The 21,521-nt window shown below is 30.9% G+C and overlaps 1 protein-coding gene across 1 annotated transcript in view; it reads left to right on the top strand.

Annotated features, from left to right (window-relative positions):
- The window catches only part of LOC127738007 (sodium-coupled monocarboxylate transporter 1-like), a 47,564-nt gene that overhangs the window by 1,090 nt on the left and 24,953 nt on the right, over positions 1-21,521 (top strand). Inside the window, exons 3-5 of the mRNA XM_052249015.1 lie at positions 1,617-1,668; positions 18,834-18,901; positions 20,109-20,189. Of these exons, the coding sequence (XP_052104975.1) occupies positions 1,617-1,668; positions 18,834-18,901; positions 20,109-20,189 (201 nt within the window). The remainder of the gene's footprint in view (positions 1-1,616; positions 1,669-18,833; positions 18,902-20,108; positions 20,190-21,521) is intronic.

Here is a 21,521-nt window from a genome sequence, read left to right as displayed (position 1 = left end):
CGAAAAATTCAAAGTTTTGTAAACAGTTAATTTATGATTATGACAACATCAATGATAATTCATGGCAACACATAAGTGCTGACTACTGTGCTGGTGATACCTTCGGGGAGAAACCTGCACCAGCAGTGGCATCGACCCAGTGGTCGTAAATAAGCTCCTCAGAATTAAAATTGTGTACGCCAGACGCGCGTTCGTCTACACAAGACTCATCAGTGACGCTCGAATAAAACAAAAAGCTGAAAAGGCCAAATGAAGTATGAAGTTGAAGAACATTGTGGAACCAACATTACAAGTTTAACATACATTTAATTTTCAATTGTAAGATACGTTAATTGTTCAGAATTCATAATGATTAAAGTTATTTTTAAACCAATAATATCTCTTTAGTAAATACTGATACATGGATCAAATGTTTATTCTTCTACTGTAAATTCAGAAGTTATTGCGAGGTTTTATTAATGCGAATAATGCGACTGGGTGAGTATCGCAATGATAAGAACTCGCATTCTTACATCTGATACATATATTTGTATGCAGATTTTCCTGAAATTGCAATAATTAATCTCGCATTTTTGTCCATTCTTCATAATTTGCAATAATAAATGCACGCAATAATTTCTGAATCTACATTACTTTTAGTATTTACCAATAAACATGTATTAAAATGTTGACACAGTGATTTTTCAATACTTTGCAAAGCGGATAAAACAATTCATAAAAAATGAAAAATCATAGTCTTTAGTTCTTCCCAAACATCAATTTCGCAGAAGCATTTTTTTCAAATCTACTCAATAACAATGTTTTCAAGTACAAAGTTCTACTCACTGTTACGGGAACTCGTATTTATCTTTTAACATATAGCGATTTAAATCTACTCGTATATCTTTTCAGGTAAATCACGGAAAACTAAAACAAAAAAGAAAACTAAATATCCTGAATAACGATCCATTGAAAAGCTAAATTTTAGATTTTAAAGTGAGACTATTCTAATATCCGTCACTAAAATTGTCACTGTTATGAACAGTGTAATTTCATGCTTTCATTCATAATTGCAAGTCTTTGACCACCGACAAAAAATACGATATTCTATAATGCGGTTCCTGTACATGTTGTAGTAAAATGTCAAACAGAAATTAAAATTTCTGATTATACAGAACTTTATCTTACTCCAATCATACAAAATACGGAAAAGTTTGATATCTTTATTCAAGATAGGAAATAGGATACAATCAATTTTATAGATCAGACGACTGATTTGGTATTTATTGTCTAAGGGATAAAGACCGCGAAAACTTGTCGTTTCAGATTTGAGCTTTAAACTAATTCGTGATGGTGACATAAAAATGTTTTAAGTATGCATTTCAGTCGTCCTTCCTCATAAACCTTGATGGCATCTAAACAATGATTTATGTTTCAAGTTAACAGTTTAATGAATGGTATTCGAATTCCTCATTGAAACTTCTGTAGTGGTATGGGATCAATTTCACCTTAGTAGTTTCATGTTCGGCATAATATATAATATGAATAAAGAAGAATAACTTCCCCTCAAAATTAACAAAATACTTTTCTAAATATATAAAAAAAAATGTGATATTCATTAACATTTTTGCATTCAGGTGTTCTATATGGGAATTGTTCTTTTTGGTCCTGGTACTGCAATGGAGGCAGGTACGGTCTATAGTGTTTGCAAAACAACAAATTGGTTTTTTAGCCATGAAATCATGAATTAAAGTTATTATGTAGTCAAGAAATCCACATGTATAATCAGATTGAACTATTTATTCGATTTCCTATTGCTGTCTTCTTTACCCCAACTATCAAATGGTCATATAAACAAAAAAGACAAAAGGTTTATTGATTAGAAAATTGTATAGTCTGTTCCAGTTATGTTGCTATTTTATATCTCTGTAAAATTCTATAGTATAAGTTTGTACAATTGATGCATATTAAAATGTATTTGTTTCCTTCATATATTTGGTTGTGAAATTTTCATTGAATTGATTCTTTGAAGGAGATAAATGAAAGTAAATAATAAATTGATTTTGATATATATTTTTAATAGCACTAAAACAATTAACATTGTCAATATTACATTCATATCATTAGCACTGAAATTTATCATTCATAATGCATTTAAAGCATCAAACATAATATGCAAACATTACATTGGAAACAATTACAAATTTTATGTACAAGAATGTCTTTAATTTAAGTGCAGAAGATGTGATGCTGCATCTGCGTATTCTAACACATCCACAAGTCCTTGTTCATATTTAGCTTTCAGTCCGTGAAGTCTTGCATCGATTTCTCTGTTTCTGCTTCTTTTTGGTTGACGGGCCCCTCCTGCAACATACTGTATGATGGTACACTCAGTGAAAGCTTGAGTTTTCTGAAGCACCTCAATTATCTCATAGATATTTGGGTGTGTGTGTTGGACCATCTTCTTGATTTTACTGTGCCAGCCTTCCAAGTGAATGGTAGTGCGTTGTCCCTCAGTCAGGTAGTGGTTCAAGAGGAAGCGGTGTCTCAACCCAATATTCGGTGACGTAATCTGTATAAGTGGTTGTGTCAGGAACATTCTCTGCTTCAGCTATTTCTTCTAATGTGTCTAGCTAAACACCTTCAAGTTGGTCCTGGGGTACTAATGGTAAGACTGCTGCCCGTCGAACAAGCTTGGTGATGTCGTCGTCTTCTTTGTAGTAGGTCTGCAGTCCACATTTCTGAGTCTTTCACCAAATACATTGGGTGAAGTGGAAAAAGCAACCTTACACTTGAACACCAGGGAAGACAATATGAGCTGCATTGTTCATGGCTGTTTCATAGTCGATGAATATGGTGCTGGGTTGAAGAAGTAGTTGGTGCTGTTGATATATATATTGTAGATGACTGAATAGTCTTGTGTAGTTTTGTCCGTATCTTTTCCTGGTAATGAGCTGTGTGCCAGTGGGTATATTGCACCCTCAACCATTGCGTGGATTGTGTAAATCTGGTGGAACAGAGCTGGACATAAGTAGAAGGTCCCATCACAGAAGATAGTGCCAACAGAAGCAAGGTGTTCCTAGGTTGTCTGTAGTTGGGAATATAAGAATTGGTGGGTTGATGTTGTTAGAGGGTAGAAGAAACTGATCTACTTTAGTAGTCCGGCACCATTTGTCGATTGATGTTTGCTGTTGTCTTGGGAAGTACGGATATATTTAGAGATCTTTGACGTGAAGTCTTAACTCAGTAATATGTTGGTAGTTGTTCTACAATCTGTTTTGTGTCGTCTGTGCAATCTGGGTTACGGAGTTTGACAAGCTCCTCCTCGTATAGGTTTGGCATAGGTGTGACCTCTGTCTTAGCTCTTTGTTTCATTGTCTGTAGGATTTTGGATACCTCTATCTTGGTTGGGTTAGCTTGGTGGTTGTGTGGAGGACCGAATTTAATCGGGTGTCCCTCATGTGTGTTGATTGTTGCTGGACATGTTGAAACAGTGCATCTCCAGTAGATTCTGTTATTGTTGCGTCTATTCTTAATACTATAACGGTGACCTCCTAATACTTTTTTTCAACAACATAATACTATTTATTCATCAAATCTTGCTTGTTACAAATCTCACAAAGAGTCCAAGCTTCTCTTGATTTACCCTGTTACACTCCACTGATTATCCAGGGAAATAAACAGCTGATTAAATTTAGTAACTTATAAAAATGTAAAAGTGTCCTAAATAAAGATTAAGTATTGCTAAAGTTCTTTTTAATTGACAATAACATTAGACATGTTGAATAATATATATCTGTGTCTACTCTCTTATTAAATTGATTTTCAAAAATACTATAGACGTCAACATTTTTTGTTCTCTGCTGGAATACATAATATGACTTATACACAGAAAAACTAAGTATCGTTATTTGATAATTCAAAAAGTAATATTTTCTATCTGTGATTTTGTATCCAAAAATATAAAATGTTGTAATTTAATAACAAAATATATTTTACTTTTTTTAAAGAGGTCATATTTTTTTTTGACAAAATCTATTCAAATATGAACAATATAGAAAATAGTGTGCACAATCTTCTTCTTGGTTACAGAAATTACACTTATCTGTCTTAGCTATTTTCCATTGCAATAAATGTTTTTCGCTGGAACAATATATTGCAATAATTTCCATCTAAATATTTTTAACTTATTTTCAGTCAGATATTCACAGATATAAAAAAAAAATTGATACAATGAATTCATATTTAGAGTTTCTTGTATTTCTAGTATTCTAAGCCTTCTGTTTATTCCTATTGATGGCTCTATTTGTATACTTATTAAAGAGTTATATAACATTTTATTTGTTAATTATCAAGTCTCAGTATAATGATTTTCCATATCATCTTATTTCTCTGAATATTAACTGTATTTTAATCGAATTTTCTTTTTGAACAACTTGGATCCATTCTTCTGGGTTAGATTTTTTAATATATGAAATTCAGCAATCCAGTTTATTTTGAACTTTAATTTGTTGAGAATGTAGATTTCCGATAATGACATTGTATCATCTAAGATATCATTTATGTAAATCAGATCACTCTTAATCCAGTTCTCAAATAAAATTGGTTTATTTCCAAATTTTATCAATTCATTTCCCCATATTATTTGTTTTCTAATATCAACAAATGTATCTGGTTGTTTTGTTTGCCCTCCCCCCCCCCTCCCGGCCACTCAAATTCCAGGACTTTATTACTTCTTTATAAAACTCCGGAACATCTTCAAAATATTTTAGAGATTTAGTATCGCTCAAATTCATGCTAAATATTGACAGAATTCTGTTTAAACTATTTAAATGGAATAAGCTTCTAAGTCGCAAATTTACCATTTACCAATCTATTTACCTATGATGCTTTAAAAGCCATTAAAATAACTTTAAAAGTTAACCATTTTTAAATCCCCCTTTTCATATGGACCTATCATCAGGTTTCTTTTAACTTTGTCTGGTTTCCCATTCCAAATGTATTTAAAGTTTCTGTTTTATATTTCTTTTAGATAATTTTCTGAAATTAGACAGACGCTTCCCAGGAATGTGAATAAAGGCAATGATAAAGTCTTTATAATTAGGAGTTCCCCTAAAATATACCTCCTAATACAAACTATCTCTGCCAAACTTGTTCTGAATATACTGAAGTGGTTGTAGTTGTGTATTTGCTATACTTTATTTGAATGGCTTGAATTTGACAGACCTGTCTATTTATAATACTAATGAATTGTGAAAAGTGTTCAAACAGATGAAAATAAGCTTGGCTAAGATAAGAGAACTTTCTACAAAAGCATAACTTGAGTAGTTGACATCCTAGCTCGGATGCAGAATACTGTTCAAATAATTATTAAATATTTGGATTGAATACTTAATCAAATTATAATATCTTAGATGAATAGATAGCAATCTGATTACAATTTTCTTTTATTAAGCATCAAAAAGTTTCAGATATATTTTTTCTCAAATTTTAAATATTTATTTCACTATAACCTAAAAATGTGTTATCATAAATTAAGATAAAGATGAATAGATAGAAATCTGATTAAATTTTTTTTTTTTATTAGTTTATAAATATATTTTTTTAATTTTATAATCTCATTTAAAGTGGATGTAAGCAATTACAGGCACATAAATAATAATTTGCTCTTAAGAAAAAGAATAAGAATTATATTAGTCTAGAAGCCTAACAATAGGATTGTTACTAAATAAACAAAAAACAAAAAAAAACAAAAAACAAACAAACATATAAATAATAAAACGATAGACAGAAAACAATACAAACATGTAGCATTGAAAAAAATAAAGATTATTAGTATTTATTATAATACTATTTTGACAACATGCCTCCTCTATAAAATTAACATTTCAAATATCTTGATTAAATATTACATTATATAATGTTAGTCACCAATCATACACAGTTCATATATTGAAATTATAGTTGTTTCTCTCATTAAACATTTCACTGATACTGTTAACAATGATAATTAATATATCACATTCTTCACAAGAAAATATAAAATCAAATTTGTTTTCCTTACTCATTGAATTAAAACAGGGGACAATATTAGAAATTTCATTAAACATTTTGATCCTAGGTTTATTAAGTTCTGTACATGTTATAATAAAATGGAATTCATCTTCCACCTCTTTATGGCATAAAGGACATATTCTATTTTCTAAGGATGTTTGATTGTATCGACCGCGTTCAATAGCCAGCAGACTATTACTTATTCTTATTTTGGCAAATATTTTTGTAACATTTTTATCTAAATTGAATAAAAAGTACTTTTCAAGTTCATTCTTTACTTTAAATTTTCTGTAGGTTCTTAGTTTATTTCCATTTATTGAATTATCATCATGAAAGAGACAATTTTTCCAAAATATAATTTAATTTTCATTGAGCTTCTTTGTGATGGCTAAAATTAATCGTTTTTTAGAAAAGGTACAATGATTTTCCAAAACATGAGTGAAATTCAATTTAGATAGTAGCATTTTAATTTTTGAAATAAAACTACCATTTAACTGCTTGTTAACTTTATAAACATTATATAATAAAGACTCTTTTTCATTTGAATTTAAAATATGTAACCAAAATCCTACAGAAGATTTAAGGGCCTGTATACCAATAGGGTACATTCCCAATTCAGCTAAAACAGTTGTATTTACTACCTTTGAATTAACGTTAAGTAGATTTTTCGCAAATTTGATCTGGAGTTTTACTGATTCCATTGATAAGTATTGAGGTTCAAGAGTTTTGTTGTTCTTCACAATATTTAGAGACCATATCTCACTACAATACAGTAATATTGGGCTAACACAAGAATTAAAAAGTTTTATATGGGAAAAAACATCCATCTTATCTGAGTAAAGCATTTTTTCAATACAAAAAATGCCTTTAAAGCTTTTTCACAGAGGAGATTTACAGCATTAGTGAAAATTCCTGATGGCTTGAATAGTATACCTAAATATTTGTATTCTGTGCAACATTCAATTAATTCATTATTCAAAACAAATTTATCTTCAGTAAGTTTTTTACCACATTTATTAAATATCATTGCTTTTGTCTTGTCAAGATTGACAGTCAAGTTCCATTTTTCACAATAAGTGTTTAACTTGATTAGACAATTTTTTTAAACCATCTGAAGATTCTCATATTAATACTAAGTCATCAGCATATAAAAGACTAGACAATTTTATGTCATGTAATGTTACAGGATCACATGAGTTATCAAACATGGAGGTTAAATCATTTATTTATAAAGAAATAAGGTAGGGCTTAAAATGCAGCCTTTTTTTTTACTCCAACTGTGGACGGAGACATCTCAGTAATGCCTTCAGGGACTTAAACTGCAAATAAAACTTCTTTGTATATATCTTTTAAAATATTGAAAAATGATCCCTTTATGTTATATTCAGCAAGTTTGTGTAGCAGGGCCTCTCTATTTATAGTGTCAAAAGCTTTTTTCAAAATCAATAAAACATGCATATATTTTTTTGATTGATTTAAAAGCTTTATCAATAATAGTTTTTACAGTTAGAATCGGATCGCTAGTTCTACATCCTTTTTTGAATCCAATCTACTCACGACAAATAATATTATTAGTTTCTGAATACTTTTCTAAACGATTATATAAAACTATTGAGAAAAATTTCCCTAAGCAGCTAGAAAGTGCTATACCTCTGTAGTTTGAGGGGTTATTAAAACATCCTCCATTAAATACTGGTTTAATGTAATTTTCCCTCCATTTAGAAGGATATAAATCAATAAAAAGAATTAAGTTAAATAATTTTACATACATGTCGACATTCATAGTACAAGATATTTTCAACATTTCATTTGTTAATCCATCAGAACCACATGATTTCTTATTGTTCAAGGTTTTCATAGCAAGCAGCACTTCCTCTGCAGTTATTCTAACATTTAAATTTTTGTTACAACTATTCAAAAAATTAACATCAATACATGATTTGATACCAAAATGTTTGTTATGGGTAGTATTCATAAGATTTTTGAAGTATTCAAACCATTCTTTAGCTTGAATGTTTGAACTAGGATCATTCAGTTCTTTTTTCTTTAAAGTTTTAACAGTTTTCCAAAACTCATCTGAAGAATTATTTGATTCCAAGAGTTTAGTCAGCATTTTATTTCTAAATTGTCTATAGTTTTTCCTTATCAATTTATTTAGTACCTTTTTTTTTGGACATAACTTCTAACCTTAGTTGCCTGTTCCATGGTTCTTTACACAATTTTCTAGTATGGTGTTTTAAAGCCCTAAATTGGGATTTCACATTCATTATTATATAAGGTTTTTTTTTAACTTTTCGGAATTTATTTTTCTTATCCCTGCCAGTGGTTACTTTTGGACCAAGAAAATCAGCATTATACAATAAAGATGACATATTAGAAACATTTTCATTAATTTTTTCTTCCATACTGGATACCAAGTTATTTTGAACTGGGATTTCTGCTAAGCTTTCTATTTCAGAAATAATTGGTTGGAAGTCAGTTTTTAATAAGTTTAATTTAAATGTATTTTCATATTCATTATTCCATTTTATGCACTTTAAAGGAGTTTTTAAGTTTTCAGGTGGTTGTTCATTCATTTGAGATATGATATTTACTGTTATTGGACAATGGTTTGATATTGTTGGTTCAAATTTATTAACTGAAAAGTTTATGATACTTGGTAAGAACCCAGAGCTGCAAATACAGTAGTCATCAATAGAAATTCCATTATGATTAAAAAATGTAACTTTTCCCTTAGAATCTCCTATAGTTCTTCCATTTAAAATTCTTAATTGAGCAGAAATGCATAACTCAATTAACTGTTTACCATAACTGTTGGTGTTCTGTGAGATTTCAGTACTTCTTGATTTAAGCACAGCATCTGCTATGTAATTAATAGGTAGAAAATCATCTAGGCTGTCATCATTTTCACTTGTTATACAGTCAGGCTCACTTACGTTGATATGGGCATTCAAATCTCCAGTTAAAGCAATATTGCCCTCTAAAAAGTAAAATCACAAAAATACTGAACTCCGAAGAAAATTCAAAAAGGAAAGTTCATAATCAAATGGCAAATTCAAAAGCTCAAACACATCAAACGAATGGATAACAACTGTCATATTCCTGACTAGGTACAGGCATTTTCTTATGTAGAAAATGGTGGATTGAACCTGGTTTTATAGATAGCTAAACCTCTCACTTGTATGACAATCGCATCAAATTCCATTATATTGACAACGATGCGTGAACAAAACAAACCGACACAATAGGTAAAAATGTCAATAATAGGGGCACAGCAGTCAACATTGTATTATCATCTTAATCACTATAAAAACAAACAAATGTAACAAAGAAGCACAAAAAGGCATACATCAAATTTAACATCCTCATTTTGCTTTTTTTATTATACGATTTTATTTATCTATGTAAATTCCACCCATAAGGTGTCAGACCACCAATTAAATATCCCTATCTGTGCAACCAAATTTTGCAATTTTCACAGCTTTCTAAATATTTTACCTTAAGTTTAACTTCACAGAAACCAGGTATATCCTGAATTGTACATGTATCAGCTTTCTGCATGCCAATTTTCAATATACATTTAAAGCCTTCTAAGAAAAAAACTGACCTTCAAAAGGAGGTACTTTAAAAATAACCCCTGGTTTTCTGGAAATCTTAAATTAGTATACTATGGAGCGCATTAATCCTCAATTTTTAATGCAAACTCATAGACAAGTAAATTTTGGCTCAAAATGGTCTAAATATATTTCTCTTTCACCAAAAGTTTCACTTCTGTAAATTTGTTGGTTAGCTTAAGAAAACAAGGACATCAAAAGCACTATTTTGTGTCAGAGTAGGGCTACTTTTACATACGTTCTAAATTAGAGGGAGTAATTGGTGGTCTGACAAGAGACAAAAAAGTTGATCAGAAATCTTTTGTTTTGCTTTATTCTTAATCCTTAGTCAATTTGTAGTTAAAACAGCCTATCTGAACATAATGCGACTTATATTACAAATTTCACAGCTCAATTTAAACTGACTGTAATGTATGACTTTGATAGAAAATACCTGAAAATTTCATTTTGGACTACAGGAACATAAATTTTCAATATCAAGATCAGTTTTTGTTGATTTTTCCTTGTTTGTTCTACTACTTTAAAGACTTTCCACAATTTTTACAATGAGTCTAGTAAAAAATCCAAGGTATTGAAGAGTCAAGGAATATTGACCCCTCTTTTTTCACCTGGTGTCAGTAATGGGACTATTAACTGATAAAAAGTGCAGTCATGGTCATTTAACTGTTTTTATTTACTATCAGTCAATTAAATTTAAGGTATACAACTTTCATTTGAGATTATAAATGGGATTTTTGTGAGTTTATGCAGTGTTTACACCAGGCTATGTTATCTGCCAAATACATGGTATGACGCAATGATATAAGGGGTAAAATCAAATAATTTCATTAAATCTTCATGACGACAATTTTTTTGGGATAGTAAACAACCTATGTTTTAATGTCTAACACCACAGAAACAACTGACTGTCCATTTATAACAATTTAGGACATTTTTTATATGAAAGCATATTGTCAGGGTGGGAAAAGCTAAAAATAGCACAAATTCATGTTTAAGGCTCTAAAATTGCAATATCTGACTTTTTGCCCAAAAAAAGATTGAAATGTGGCTACTATAATGCAAAGTCATAGACAAGTAAATTTTGGCTCAAAATGGTCTAAATATATTTCTCTTTCACCAAAAGTTTCATTTCTGCAAATTTGTTGGTTAGTTTAAGTAAACAAGGACATCAAAAGCACTATGTTGTGTCAGAGTAGGGCTACTTTTACATACGTTCTAAATTAGAGGGAGTAATTGGTGGTCTGACACCATAAAGGATAAAAAAATTTAAGAATCGCGCGTTTGACGTCACACAGGTAGATATAAAATAATTGTGTCGTTCAAAGTATGACGGGATACATAAGTACAGAGTCACGTCAAATGGATATAACAAAAAACAGACTTAACAGTAAAAGTAATATTAATAAAATAAAATAATTTTGTCGTTCAAAGTATGACGGGATACATAAGTACAGAGTCACGTTAAATGGATATCACAAAAACAGACTTAACAGTAAAAGAAATATTAGTAAAGACAAATAAAAGAATACTATAACACGTTATAAAGATGATAAACAACGTCAGTACGCAGAATCTATACTTCAAGACCATCTTGGTACCTTCCGATGAACTTTTTTTAGAAAAAGGACGATACATTCTTTGACATACCCCTGGTTCATCAACTTTCTGCTCAGACACTATTTGGTAACATCCTGCTCTAGGTTTTCAAACATTTGTTTATCAAAATTAGTTAGCATAGTGTATGATGAGTTGCAGGGGGTATATACATGGAGCAGATGAATAGATTTTTCTCAAAGCCAAAATAATTTTTGTCAAGTTTAAACCACATCATGTCACTCATTGTTTTATCAATTAATTTTAACACCTTGCAAAATTTCCTTTTTAATAAAAGTGGCTAAACCACCCCATACTCTATTAGTTTCAGACTGTCTGCAGTTAGTAAAACATTTGTATCCATTATAAGTTTGACTTTTTTTTATTTAGCAAGGTGTATTTAGTTGGGATTACTAAAGAGAGCACGACACTATTTGCTTTATCTAAAGCTTTGTTAACCATTTCTTCGTATCTTGGGAAGATATCTTCTGCCGATTCTTCTCTCACTTTGATATCATTAATTCCGACATGAATTATAATTGATCTTGCAGAAGAAATATCATCTAATGCTTCAATAACGTTTTCTATTCTGTATGTTGTTTGTTTGAGACCTGATTGTCCAGAGCTTGCTAACAATCTTTTAATGCCTACCCTGTGGCCAATAGAATCATGATAGAAAATAGTATCAAGTTTTGCATCATTTAAAAATTCACCATTTACCGCAGACTTCGGTGTTCTAGAGGGTATGTCCCCATCATTCTTGTCATTGTGTGAATTACTTTTGTCTGTTTCTAAATATTGTTGGATTGATGTCTGTCTCTCATCAGTTGTGGGAGACATTCTATCAGGGCTGTTTTGGTTTTTGGTTGTTAGATCAAGTTTGGATGCAGAGTCAACTTGTTGATCATTGTTGAGGGAAGAGTTGTTATCTTTAGAGACCCTTTTTGTTTTTGTCCATGGCTCTTCGTCACTATCGTACAGAAATGACTGTATTCTATCTTGAAGGTTCTGAATTGTTTTTTCTTTATCATCAATTCTCTTTTTGAATGTAATTTTTAAGTTCTCTTTGTCATTTTGTATTTGTTCCAGTCTGAGTGAAAGTTTCTCAGTCTCAATATTTGATTGAATTTTTTCTTCTGTGATCACACTGATCTGGTTTTGAAGTTCATTTTTTGTGTTTGCAAGTTCTTTTGCATACTTCTTTTGGTTTCTATCTTTAGGTTGTTGAACTTCTTTTCTTAATGCAGTAATCATATCATCTTTTTCTTTTATTTGATTTTCAAAATGTTTTATTTCAGGTTGGATTGTCTCAGATGTACCTTTAGATTTTTTGATTTTTCGAAGTTCCTGCAGAGTATCTGCGTGACTTGTTCCAAAAATGTCAATTGTGTTGGCCAAAGTTGAAGTTATTTTGACCAGTGATTCTTCAAAAATGTCCAGCCTATTATTTATCTATAGGATTGCATTTGAATCAACCTGTTCTTGCAAATTCATACCATTTTCATCGTTATTTGTAGTATTTGTTACTGCACTATCTTTCTTAATTTTATTCAGGGTTTTTTGTTTATTATCGGTCTTGTGATTTTCGTGATCTTTGTCTGAATTAGTCAATGAACTGGTGAGATGTATTTTGGGATTAGTTTCTTCAGTATTGGTTTCATCCGTAGTTACACAATGTTTTCACTTCCTTGTTTGTCTTGTTTACTCATTAAGTTATCCACAAGTTGTTTACAGGCTTCAAATTTTGTGTCGCAAAATTACTCCCAATCTTTACCTTGGATTAAAATTTTTCCAGTTGTAAGATATATGATGACTTTGTATAGAAAGTCATCATCAGATTCTAGGCTACTGTCATGTTTATTGGACACAACAAATACAGTTTGAATAATTTTTTCATTTTCAGATTTCTTGTCAGTCCCTACAACATCAAAACCTGTACCTTCCTTGTTATAAATAAGATCTCCGAGAGCAGATATCCAAGCATGTATTCTTGTATTTGATGTTATGAAGCTGGCACAATTTGCTTTTTGTTTGTAAAATAACTTGTCAATTTGTTCAAAGAGGATTGACCTTCCGTTTGAAGATTTCTGATTGTTTTTGTATGTATCTGTCACAATATACAACTTCGTAAGACACTCCACATCTGTGTTTATTTCAGATCGGGTTTGTGTTTGGGCTGCCATTGTTGTTTTGTTTTGGTAATCGGTATTCAGCTATGTGAAACCTTTTAAACTTAAATATTTAGTTCGAATTAGATAATTTTTTCATCCTTCCTTGAACATGATGTTTAACTTCTTAAGCTTCCATTGTTAACCAAGTTTGTGGTATTTTAGTTTATAATTAAGCTATTTTAGAGAATAATATTTGCGTACTCAAAACATCGTGGCTGCCATCGAGGTGCGTTCGACAATTTGCATTGGGAAAATACAAAATCTAAATTTTTATTTCAAATTATCGCCAATGCCGCTTTCCAGTTTCAGACCGTTAGAAAAATTGTCTTCAAACAATGAAAAGTTATGATAACATCACTGAGTGCACAATTTTTTATTTTTATAAAATTAATTTGATGTACACATGTATTTCACTGGCTTTAACAATTATCACTTTTTTCAGGAAATATTTAAATATAAAAAATAAGGAGATGAGACAACTATCCACCAAAGTTCAAATGACCTAAGTCAGGATATTGTCGTTTGTTGCTGTGTATCATATTTGTTATTCGTTTGCTGTTTTCTACATAATTCTGGCGGCTTTTTATTTCTCGTTTGGAATGCTTTATCTTATATTTTGTCTGGGCCTTGTATGGCTTGCTTTGCGGTATGGGTTTTGCTTATTGACGAAGGCCGTTCGGTGACCTATAGTTGCTACAACATCTACGTCATTTGGTCCTTGGTGGAAAGTTTTCTAGTGGGCAATCATACTACATCTCCTTTTATGAATTGACATGTTCAACACTAGCAAGAGTAATTTCAGCAGTGTTTGTCAAACTAATTCCATCTTTTGTGAAAAATCATAATTCGCTGTTGTCCGATAATTCATCTTTACAGTGATTTACAGTTCAGTTGCTTGCCATACATATAAGCATATCATGAATTATCTCTCCAGTCCAGTTGTGGTTTGTGTAATAAAGGAATAGGATATCTTCTTCACCCTAAAAAATATATTATAATTTCTTACAAAATGTTTCATTAAATTTATCGCTAGCACTCGTTAGACGGACATTTCATTATCTCTTTTCTTTCAGAGCTCTTCAAAATCATAAAAAAATGACGACCCCGGGAACAAATCGTTGATATATAGAATATGTTGCGAGTTACTACTGCCTTGTCGGCATGAAAATTACCCCCAAAAAAACAACAGAACACTGCAAAATATGTTTTTTTTAAATAGTTTGGCACGTTTAAAATCTTTTTTTATTCTAAATGTCTTGAAGAGGAATAATTTATTTGAGGTGGGGAAGTGACAATAAATTATTAAACAATGAAATATACATAATTGAGTTTGAATCGAGTTGAAATGACAAAAAATATTCTACATAGATAATATTTTTATTCAAATAATACATACCTCGAACCCTTAAATCGTCATTTCTCTGCAGACCCTACATTGCTTTAAGTCGGTGCGACTGTATCCACCAGCAACATATGTCCACAAACAAAATTTCGGATACATGAGATATTCTTGCTTCAAAACGGTTCACATTTTCTTTATTATGAGCTAGATAGTTTCTACCTTGGCGTCTAATTTTTAAAATTACTTCATCGATGATCTAATCATTACTGCGTACTTGCAAAATCTTCGTTCTCGTGAAAATTAAGAGTTGTTGATTTTTCAAATTTCACCAAAGTCTCTTCCGTGGATTTAAGTCAGCTGTCATACGGGCTTCAAAGTCGACAAGATAAGAGGTCAATGTATTCAAGTGAACTTAAGTTCTGTGGTACATTCTCATGTACAATGGGTAAATGTCTGATTAAAAATTAATCTTATCTTTGATGTGCCGCATAAGCATCCTTATTAAGTAAGACAGTTCGTGCGTGACCTATGACATAAAATATTTATGCATTTCATTGGCTATTTTTTTTATCAAAATCCAGACCAACTAGTACATGTAACCTATATCAATTTACGTGCCTGAAGACGAATTTGTGTAAAATGTTTTTATTTGATTTTAAAAACTGAAAATTAAAATTAGATCATACCTTTTCGGGGCGTTTGGTTGGGCCTTTATTTTTGCAGGAATTTTGGACTTACATTTATTGGGACTCGGGAATCAATGAGTAATTTTTCGGGATTCGGGAAAGAATGCTGTATTTTTCGGGATATCGGTATTCAGCCTTTGTTTTTCAGGAAATTCGGGGTGACACTCCTCTCTCTTCAACAGACAATATTTAGAAGAAAAAAAATCTTTCTGTACGAGAATTTAAATTTGTCAAATATTTGCAATACTTGCAGATTTTTGTATTTCTTTATGTGGAATGTCTAAAAAAAAGGGGGCATGTTCATGTTCAACGTTACTAAACACTTGTATTGCTGAAACAATAAGAGATATTAATAATGACTATGTAAACTTTTTTCAAATATCAAATACTAGTTCCCAACTTAATCTCTTAACATATCCGTTTGGAATATTGTTTCTCCATATTGACAGCTATCTAATGTCAGTTCATAGGACCTCAGTTTGATGTAGGCGTGGCAGTCCATCATTTTTATCCAATCACCTGTCCGTTGTAATGAAGATTGGCGTGCGATTGTAGTTGAGGGAATGAATTGTTTATAATGACAGTGTAATAGTTTTAGGACTCAGTTACATCAACATCAAAAGGTAATGTACTTCATTGTAGAAACTGTGGACTACAGGTTCAAAATATAATTGATTTCGACAAATTGCTGTGTAACCACGATCATGATGTTGGATGTATTGATCTGTAAATTCTTTTTTGTGCTTTGAAAAGAAAAATGTATCTCAAAAAAGATGCATCCTCATCTCTTGTCTCTAATATATACTAATTACTCAACTTTACCTAACAATTACTTCTCTCTAAAGAAGAAATGATACAGACATTATTCAAAAAGACCATCCTAACATGAATGTTTTGTCTACATTTGCCTATAACTTATACAAACTAACATTTTGGTCTGTTGTCAGAAAGAAATGCATCGATCTGAATAAGAAAATGACCCAAAGAAACTGTGTTCAAAATATAGAAGTATAAGTTAATATTTTAGGAAACATTATTTGTTTTTATTTTTGCACCAATTGAACACAAGTGGCGACTCAGTAAAGGTTAAGCTAGCTATAAAACCAGGTTTATTCCACCATTTTCTACATAAGGAAATGCCTGTACCAAGACAGGAATATGACAGTTGTTTTCTCTTCGTTTGATGTGTTTGAGCTTTTGAAATCGCCATTTGTTAAGGGACTTTCCGTATGAATTTTCCTTGGAGTGCTGTATTTTTGTTACTTTACTTTTTATACGAACCCAGAATTCCTAGCAAGACAGGAGAACAAGTGGAAACTATAACTTCATCATTTGTGTTGCGTTTACAATATCTGAGATGCACCTTTCCTGAATTATAGTATTTATCTAACTGGATGTTAGTTTTAATTAGTCCTACTTTTGATAAATAAAAACAACATTTGTCAAAGCAAAATGTAATTTAATCAGACGAAACAGTGAATTTATATTCATTTTTTTTTCTTGTGGAATAATAATGTTTTAGTTTGTTTTGTTCTTCATTAAACATTCATATGACAAAATGAATAATCCTTTAAAATTGTCTAAATGATAGAGCATTTGATCAAAAGTATAAGAGAATAAGTAAAAAAGAAATGAAAAGTTTGGAATATGGAATGATAAAATCCTTATACATAACGCGCTTGTATATAGATATGGTTGAGAAGGAGACAAAACAATACAAATGAACCTATTGTCTTGGAGAACCTATCACTAATTTTGAAAATTGAAATTTTTCCCAGGAATCTTTTTCATAAAGTCATATGAAACGAGTTTCTGTGTATAATAATGTTAAGGAAATTTTTGAACCAATGCATGCATATATACAAAACTAAGTCTTTTAAGCATTTTTTTTTACATTTATTACGTATCCATAATGTATAATCGACAAAAAAAAAGAAATCAACATAGAAACATGGAGCACGTGAAAAAAGTGAGTTGATAAGCGATGTTAATTTGGTTTTATATTTTCCATGCGTTTCCATTTATTGATTAAATTCTGCCATGACAGTTGTTAAATGATTTGGTGTATTTAACTGTTCTTTCAAAGAATCAATTAAAAATATTTACCTTCACGTGCACGTGTGTTTACATACTTTTAATCACGGGTTTTCCCTCGCACTTGCGCTGTGCGGGTGTCGAAGTTCTAACGATAAGTCTCGCGGTTAAGGTCACTGCATGCGGAGAAGATACAGGAGGTTTAGAGTACGGGAAGACAATAATTCAATAGCAACAAATTATTTTAAGATTTTGATAAGATAAAGGATTTTCATTTACAAAAAAGTCCATGAACACTTGTTTTATAGCCATTCAAGTATATGAAACATATTTTTTTTATTAAATTTGAACTTTCATATCTTTTTGATATATTATATCCTAAATCTGAATTTTTGACCATCTGGACTTCGGAATATTAAATGGAATAGAGATGGCCATGAAAACAGATTAAAGGTTTGGCAATACGAACTCGAGAAAAAAAGAGGTTATGGTGCTTCGGAAGGATAAAATCATTGCTTATGACAAGAACAAATTCATGGAGAACTCATTCGGTGATGTCACAATCGATGAAAATAATACAGAAGTATGGTTTCGACAATTAAAACATATCCATGGTCTTCTGTGACACAAATATTTCGTAACGGTCTATTTCATCATAGTGTCTGTAAAACTTCCGAAGCGATTACTGAAACCACTTGCATCCACCAATTAAAGAAGGACACGCAAAATCTCAAATATCGTATCAACTGGGAGATATATACTCCATTTGCATGCACTGCTGTATTATTGACACTTACATATTTTTATTTACTGTAATACCCACGAGGACATACGTTTATATGATTTTGATTTTGCGTTTACAAATTTCCCGTTTCAGTTTTAAACTGATTACATATTATCGCCCTGTTCAAAATTTTCACAACTAAGTGTTATGATCGAATGCCATATTTAAGGGATTGTTATCTTATACAGAACAGTATAGGTGTAAAGTTGTTTAGAGGATACAATGGACACTCACATAACTTTACGAGTGCGAGTCATGAAAAATTGTCCACGAGGACATACCTTTTTCATGACAACTTGTTTTTGCGTTTTCAAACTGGCCGCTCCAGTTTCGAATTAATATACATGTACTATTTACAGTTGTATCTCTTGGTTATAAATGAATAACAAAAATATATGACAACGAGTGAAATACACATTTTCATAAACTTTTAATGAAGGAGTTAGAACATTTGATTCAATGGAACAGAAATTAATCCAATCAAATAGATCTGTCATATCTGGTCAATGGCAAGACACTGATTACTAGGTATTTGTTAATAACATTCTCATATTTGTTATAAATATTTTTTTTCAGTTACAAACATGCCGTATTGGGTATCTGTTACATGTGTTGCATCAGCCTCAGTTATTTATACCTCTATTGTAAGTAATAAAAGTAACAATTATCAGTTTAACTGTTTAATTTTCATTATACAAATAAGTGTTCACCAAAACATATACAGTTAGAATGCATTAACGATACCACGCTTATATTTTGGTTTCAGCGTTTCGTCTTCATAAGACTCATCAATGGCGCTTCAATATATAAAGAACAGTAGAAAGATCAATTAAAATACCAAGTGTCATCTATGCATAAGGGTAGAACTACCTTAGAGTTTCAAATAATTTATCTTTTCAACTTTCAACCTTAGAGTGCTAACTACTGGGCTGGTGATTCCCTCGGCAACAGAACGTCTTTCAGCAGCGGCATTAACCCAGTTTTTTTTAGCGAAACATCATAATGGATACCAGGCTAATATTTGGATACACCAGGCGGGCCTTTCGTCTACAGGGGTCTCGTAAATGTGGTGATCGTATTAAGTCCAAATAAAATATGAAGTTGAAATGCATTAAAAATGTTTTTTAAAATAAAAAAAAATTGCGCCAAATACGACTGCGGTCATCTCTTTACAAAATGTAATCACAGATTTAGGGATTTATTCTTAAACTTTTATCATGTTAATAACCTGTATTATTAATCATAAAACAAAAACAAAAGAATTGTTCTTCAAATATTTAGTTCCCATACTTATTGATAGAGGTTACAACTATGTTGTTACCGTGAAATCATTGCAACTTATGTTTTGTTTTGATTAGATTTGTTTTATTTGCTTAGGCTTATTATTGTTCTTTTAATATTGATTCACTGCATTGTTCATAGCAAACTGCTTCATGTATCTTCATTTTTATTGATATACAGTACACAAACCAACGAAACTCTTTGTATAATTATAAGTAGTTAGTAAAGAAATCTTTTTTATCTTTTATATAAACTGTACTACAAATATATAGGGGAATATAAATAACAAAGAAAATTAAATATTATAGCTCGAATATCAAACCACAATCCCTTACGTTTAAAGACAGTTACGTGTCACAGTATCAAATACAAAATCCTAATAGAATTAATTGTTGAATATTATATTTAATTAATGACACACTTTCGCAATTTTTTGCCCAAAATCATTTGTTGCATATCGAAATTTGACAATCAAAATTTTGCTTTTTACAGAAATTAAGCATTTTTAAGATTTGTCAGTTTTTCATTTTTACTGTGATGTTCTGTTGATAATCATCGATATCTTTACAGGGAGGAATTAAGGCAGTAATATGGACGGATGTTTTCCAGTGTCTCATCATGTTTATGGGTATATTTGCCGTCTTGATCAAGGTTAGCGACATAAGACTAAGATTCATATTACATACATGAAGTATACATGTTTCATAAACTGTAAGGTACAATGTGGAAGGTATTCAAATCAAATATATTAATTTGTACATCAATATAATTATCTTCTCTTATGCTTTTCATTTTTAACAAGGTAAATTAAATCATAAAATATTCATAGAAGTATTTCCACTTTTTACACAAGCTAATCAACATTTGGCGTTGGAAATTAGAGATTCAAAATTCAATATCTTATATAAATGTTGATAATTTTAATATCGTTATATCGTTATATATATCACATTATAAAAATTGGAGATGTAATAATCAATATTCTAAATAACAAACCACAAAGATTATCCACGTATAAAATTATTACCACCAGTAAATTATAAACTCATCATAGATACCAGGATAAAGAATCTACGCCAGACGCACGTTTCGTCTACCAAAGTCTCATCAGTGACGCTCGAATTAAACAAGTTTAACACGGCCAAATATAGTTCGAATTTGGAGAGCATTAAGTACTCAAAATTCCGCAAGGTTTTGCCAAATACAGCTAAGGTAATATATTCCTATGGTAGAAAATCCTTAGAATTTCGAATATTCCAAAGTTTTATAAACAGTTAATATACAATTATGACCATATCCATGATAATTCATGTCAACACATAAGTGCTGATTACTGGGCATACCATACCCTTTGGGAGAAAATCTCCACCTGTGGTTGCATCGACTCAGTGGTTGTAAATATACTCATCATAGATACCAGGATAAAAAAACTCTACGCCAGACGCGCGTTTCGTCTACCAAAGACTTACCAGTGACGTTCGAATAAAACAAGTTAAAAAAAGTCCAAATATGGCAACACATCTTTTAACAAACAATCATAAATATGCTAGGAGCGCTCTTTAAAATACTAACAGTGGCTTCGACCAAGTGGTAGTAATACAAAACTACACTTTACTTAATCTAAATTCATACGCTATTTGTGCATTATTTTTTTTTAATCATTAATAACTAATATAAATCCCAAATTAAAATATTGGAAATGCGAAGTATGAAACATAATAAAGCAATATACCCAAAACGAAATATATACCTTCCACCTTCAACACCCCATAAACCTAACTACTTTACATCTGTGCATCATACTAGACATTCTAATTATGTGTAATTGAATTATACAACTTTGTTTTCACTACTATGATTTAATTTAAAACATCATATTCATACTTAAATATGTACTTGAAGCAAACTTATTCGCTTTCCCGTCGAACTTGAAATAAAGATACCACAAAATAGTTAAGTCTGCCTCATATCTTGACTTAGTCT

This window comes from Mytilus californianus, unplaced genomic scaffold (genome assembly GCF_021869535.1).
Source record: "Mytilus californianus isolate M0D057914Y unplaced genomic scaffold, xbMytCali1.0.p SCAF_4, whole genome shotgun sequence".
NCBI lineage: Eukaryota > Metazoa > Mollusca > Bivalvia > Mytilida > Mytilidae > Mytilus > Mytilus californianus.
Note: the sequence above shows the minus strand (reverse complement) of the source record. Positions and strands in the feature narration are given on the sequence as shown.